Source organism: Gaeumannomyces tritici (genome assembly GCF_000145635.1).
Source record: "Gaeumannomyces tritici R3-111a-1 unplaced genomic scaffold supercont2.157, whole genome shotgun sequence".
In the NCBI taxonomy this organism is placed as follows: Eukaryota; Fungi; Ascomycota; class Sordariomycetes; order Magnaporthales; family Magnaporthaceae; genus Gaeumannomyces; species Gaeumannomyces tritici.
Window position 1 is genome coordinate 1,999 of NW_008804701.1, and position 4,413 is coordinate 6,411.

Genomic DNA, 4,413 nt, shown 5'->3' on the forward strand with positions numbered 1-4,413 from the left:
GCGTGCCTGACGACGCTCGAGGGGTTCACTTCCACTTTATCATTTGATGAGATAGGCTCGTGCCTCCAGACAGATTTTGGGACTAAATTGCTACACAAGCAATCGGCTGCTGGCACAGCAGCGGTTCAAGCTCATTCACAACATCAAGATTTTGAAGGTATTGGCATTAGTGTTGATCGAGCATGGATTACGTGGAAAGGGAAGCATTTTTTGTGGCTGCCTACTGAATACCGTGGGCAATGTACAGCCATAGCAGGATTGACAATAGCCTTAGGCTGTTCATCTGGGAGGGTGTTGTTCTTCCAGTGGTCAGGAGCCTCTTAGAGAAAATTTTCCTTGGGTTTAATCCTCTTTTTTCTTTTCTCTTTGCCCGTTCCCGGGTCGTAGGGGGCCGCGCACTTTTATAGATTTGTGCTATTGGAACCGTCTGGCGTTTTCCATTAACTTCTAGTGGCGAACGCGTTTTGCCACAGCATTCCAGTACGCCGTAGATATGAACAACGCTGTCATAGCCGGCCTAAGGAGGACCTAACCACGTGCATTTGATCCAAAAGGCGGCCACTGACAATTCTAGATCCGTCTGACAGCGTAGTACTAGGGCAAGGGTATCACGACACGGATAAACAGTACTATGCGAAGATATTTTACAAACAGGTCTGTGGGCCGGAGGCCGGTCCCGTCAGACGATCTATTTAGTGCAGCGCCTGCCCGGGCCCTGGTCGCGTGACTTATGATCACGTGACCACTCTGGGTGGTGCCCGTCACGGCGCTTTATCCGTCGTGGCCCTACTGGCCGTAACAAAGGGCCTGTGTCCAAGTCCCGAGCGCTAGGACACCAAAGGTAGGAGCACGAATGCTTGTCTTTTGGCCGGTAAAGGCATCCCAGGAGGGGGGCCTGTGGCCTGTGGGGGGCGGGTGGATACCCATGACCATGGCCGATGACCATGACTGGCCGATAGCCATAACCCATGACATATGACCTCAAAAAACAGCAGGCATGTTAAGACTGCAAGACCTCCTTTGCAGAATCTATCGCCGCGCTCCTCCCACTCCTCAGCCTGAAACCCGGCTCCGGCACGGGCGTGTCGCCGATGCGGCCCGTCAGCTTGTTGGTCAGGCCGCCGGTGCTGGTGGCGCGCACAGCATGCCGTCCGAGTCGAACGTCACGGCGCCCACTGTCACGGTTCGGCAAAGGAAAGCCCTCCCCTCCTAGACCAAAAGGACAACAAAAACAAGTTGGCACTTGTTCTGAGTTGGAGGGCTATAATGGCCATGGCGTTAAGCCACAGCGCTGTGCCATAACACTCACCGTGCCCTGCGGCGGGTACTCGGTCGCTGACCAGGTCGCGGGCTCGGCCGCCGGACGCCTTCTCGCGCTCCAGCGCCGTAACGTGCTCGTCCCACCGCTTCTGTGTGAAGAAGTACGAGGGCTCGACGAGGGCTAGGCCGTATTACGCCGCCAGCTGCTCGGCGGGGCCGTGCAGGAGCGTATTGCTCTGCGTCGAGGGGATGCTAAGATGGCTGTCACAAGGGGGACTGGCAGAGGAGGGGCTAGATGAGCCGCCGAGGTTTAGCATGACGCGGGCGAGCAGGGTGGGTTGCGCACGCGGCGCAGGCCGGCGGCGCCGACGCCGCGATTGGCGCGCCCCTGTGAGACCATGACCGAGGCCTCGAGCTCGTTGAGGCTGTCGCACATGAATACGGCCCCGTGGCCCGCGTTGAAGAGCGGTCATCCTCGAGCTGTAGGACCGCGTGGACGGCGACGTCGAGGGAGCTGGGGAGCTGTGAGGTTGTCTGCAGCACGCTGGGAATGCCTGCCTGCGAGAACATAGAGGGCCTGACGCATTCCCAGGACCAGTCTCGCAGCTCCAGGCTCCCGGCCTGGTCGTTGTAGGCAGCACGGAAGCCCTCAGGGGCGTCTTTAAGGCGCGAGGTACCGCCGACGGCGCTCCACAGGCGTGTACGTTTGCCCCAGGCCGAAAGATTTAGGCGACAGGCCCGTCAATACGGCCTTTATGACGCGCAGGAAGGAGCTCTTGGAGGCCAAGAGGACCCGCGATATCCACGCGTCGCGTACCCGATTCGCCTCGAGCACCAGCAGCGTCGGCAATAACCTTATTATTCCTGCTATTCCTTGGTCGGGCGCGAAGCGACGACGTAGCCGGTCGTGCTGCCGCATACCAAAATGTAGTGGAACCTGAGACCGTCGATATCTTGGCCGGCGTAAAAACCCTGAGACTTTTTAGATCCGTCCTAGCTGCGAGACAAGTTGACGCCACTGCTCCTCCCGCTGTTCCCAGGTCCGTCCTCGTGACCATGCATTCGCTCCTGTCGCCATCGCTCCTCGAAACGCGTGCCTGGCAGGCGGCGGAGTAACTAGGGGTCCGTTTTCCCTGGCTGGTTGTAGCGGACTGCTCCTTGCCGTGGCGTAGAGCGTTTATATAAAGGGGTCCACGGGCCCCAGGGCCCCCTTTTCAACCTTTTCCTCTTCTTCTCACTTTTCCTCCTCACTCTACTCTTCACTCTCCTCCTCACTCTGTCCCTGTCAGCAAAGCCAGAATAATACAAGCGCAGCCACAACATGGAGTCTCATGCATGCCTTTACAGCGGCGACTTGTTCTTCGGCTTCTGCAGCGGCAACCTCGAACATTCTGACCGGCTTTTCGATCTCGACGGGGTCGGGTTTGCAAAGCCTCTATGGGAGCACAGGGAATTTTCGGAGGCGACGCTCATGTCAGGCCACCATGATAAGTCTGGCCGACCTTCCATGCCCACAATGGGTCTCGAGCTCCCAAGCACTTTCTGCCAAGATTTCGACCAAGAACTCTTCAACTACCTTTCGTCGGAGTCCGACGACCCCCCCGACGACAGCGAGCTCAACTATGACGACTACTTTGATCGGTCAACCATTTCCGACATCAAATCACCTGATCACGAGGATAGCCACATCACTCTTAAAGATCCTCTCATCAACTGGGACGGCACTGAAGCTGAAATGCCCCCGGGACAAGCTCCGCCTACCCCGGGACAAGCTCTGCCTACCCCGCGACAGAGTCCTCAAAGTCCCAGCATGTCCCCTCTTCGAGCCATTTCGTCTCCCCGCGCGAGCCTGGACGTCGGGCCTCTGCCAGAGGCAGAAGTCAGCAGCGGTCCGGATGGAGGGTTGGGAGGCAATCAGATTCCGCCTCAGAAGGTATCGCGACCTGTACGCAGTCGTGTTGCTTCGGCTTCCAAAATAACCCGTACCGGAAGGATTCGGAAGAAAGAACCACCTAGTACGGTTTTAGCCATTTTCGGGAGGAGGTGTGAAGACCCCGATCGACTTGCCCGACTAAATGATGTAGGTAGCCGGGAAAACCCACTTGATGTTGATAGCTTCTATGCGACGAAATGATTACGACGGCGATCGCGGTTTCCTTAGCGGTGGTTTCCGTCGTTATTCCAATCTCTTCCGGCCGGTTTATGGGCAGGGCCTTTTATATAGTTGCTGAAGCAGTTTCATACAAGCAAAGGAACTAGGCATTGGGCTGGATAGTTTAAACAAGCTTCTCTAGACTAGCAATCAATACTTTGCATTTCTTAGGCTTGGAATTTCCAAGTCTACTAGTGGTCAACATATGTCAGCTCCCCGTCGTTTACCTTCCGCCTCCCCGCCGCAACCCGCGCCTTCGGCCACACCAATCCGAACGAACCGACACCCTGTCACAGATTGTGTACCGGTATAAAACAGCCACAGTTGAAAGGCACTGCTACCAGCGGGGTAGCGCCCAGGGGCGCACGTGGCCGCCTCCTCTCTACATACACTGTACGACGGGAGTTAAAAGCCCTTCCCCACTGTTTGGCCTTGTCCCCTTTTGGAAGAGGGGCCAAGAATCAGCATCAGCGACTGCAGCACTGCCTTCTGAATACAAGCCTTATTGGTCCTGTGGGCCTGGCCGCACCTCCTAAACTGCCTGTCGGTTTGTAAATAGAGCCTGCCCTAAAGCATAGAGCACATCAGGCCTACAGGGCTATGCAGCTTGTCCCATAATATCCTTCTTAAATGAGAATATCAATGTTTTCAGCTTGAAAAGGACGGGATAGAGGGCAGGCAGAGCTCAGTGTTGTGTATGGCAATGTAAAAGATCCAGGAGAAACTACATAGAAGCGTTCCAGGCCTTAGAAGAGGACGCGCCCTGTGTAACAACCCTGTAGGGCACAGGTACCATCATCCCTGTGGAGCCAAGAGCCCCATCTGCAACAACCCGTAACCCAAAGAATGATCCACCTGTCCGGAAGCGGGATCACTAGTATTGTGCGGCATTACCGACAGGGAGTCGTAATATTGTCCAGGGCCATTAAAAGAAGGCCATTCTGGTCTAGGAAAGAACAAACGACCAAGGAAGGTTCCTGTTTGCGGATAGCCCGTTAGGG

General features: G+C 56.0%; 2 protein-coding genes across 2 annotated transcripts; one reads left to right on the forward strand and one right to left on the reverse strand.

Moving 5' to 3' along the window:
- Positions 1-1,000: 1,000 nt before the first annotated feature.
- Positions 1,001-2,318, reverse strand: GGTG_14158 (hypothetical protein; the record flags this gene model as incomplete). Its single annotated transcript, XM_009232086.1, has 4 exons — positions 1,001-1,209; positions 1,310-1,441; positions 1,581-1,919; positions 2,078-2,318. The coding sequence occupies 4 exons, from the start codon at positions 2,316-2,318 to the stop codon at positions 1,001-1,003; spliced, it is 921 nt and encodes a 306-aa protein (XP_009230350.1).
- A 263-nt stretch (positions 2,319-2,581) lies between these two features.
- GGTG_14159 (hypothetical protein) lies at positions 2,582-4,128 on the forward strand (the record flags this gene model as incomplete). Its single annotated transcript, XM_009232087.1, has 3 exons — positions 2,582-3,340; positions 3,731-3,959; positions 4,019-4,128. 3 exons carry the CDS (start codon positions 2,582-2,584, stop codon positions 4,081-4,083), a joined length of 1,053 nt encoding a protein of 350 aa, XP_009230351.1. The 3' UTR covers positions 4,084-4,128.
- Positions 4,129-4,413: the final 285 nt, after the last annotated feature.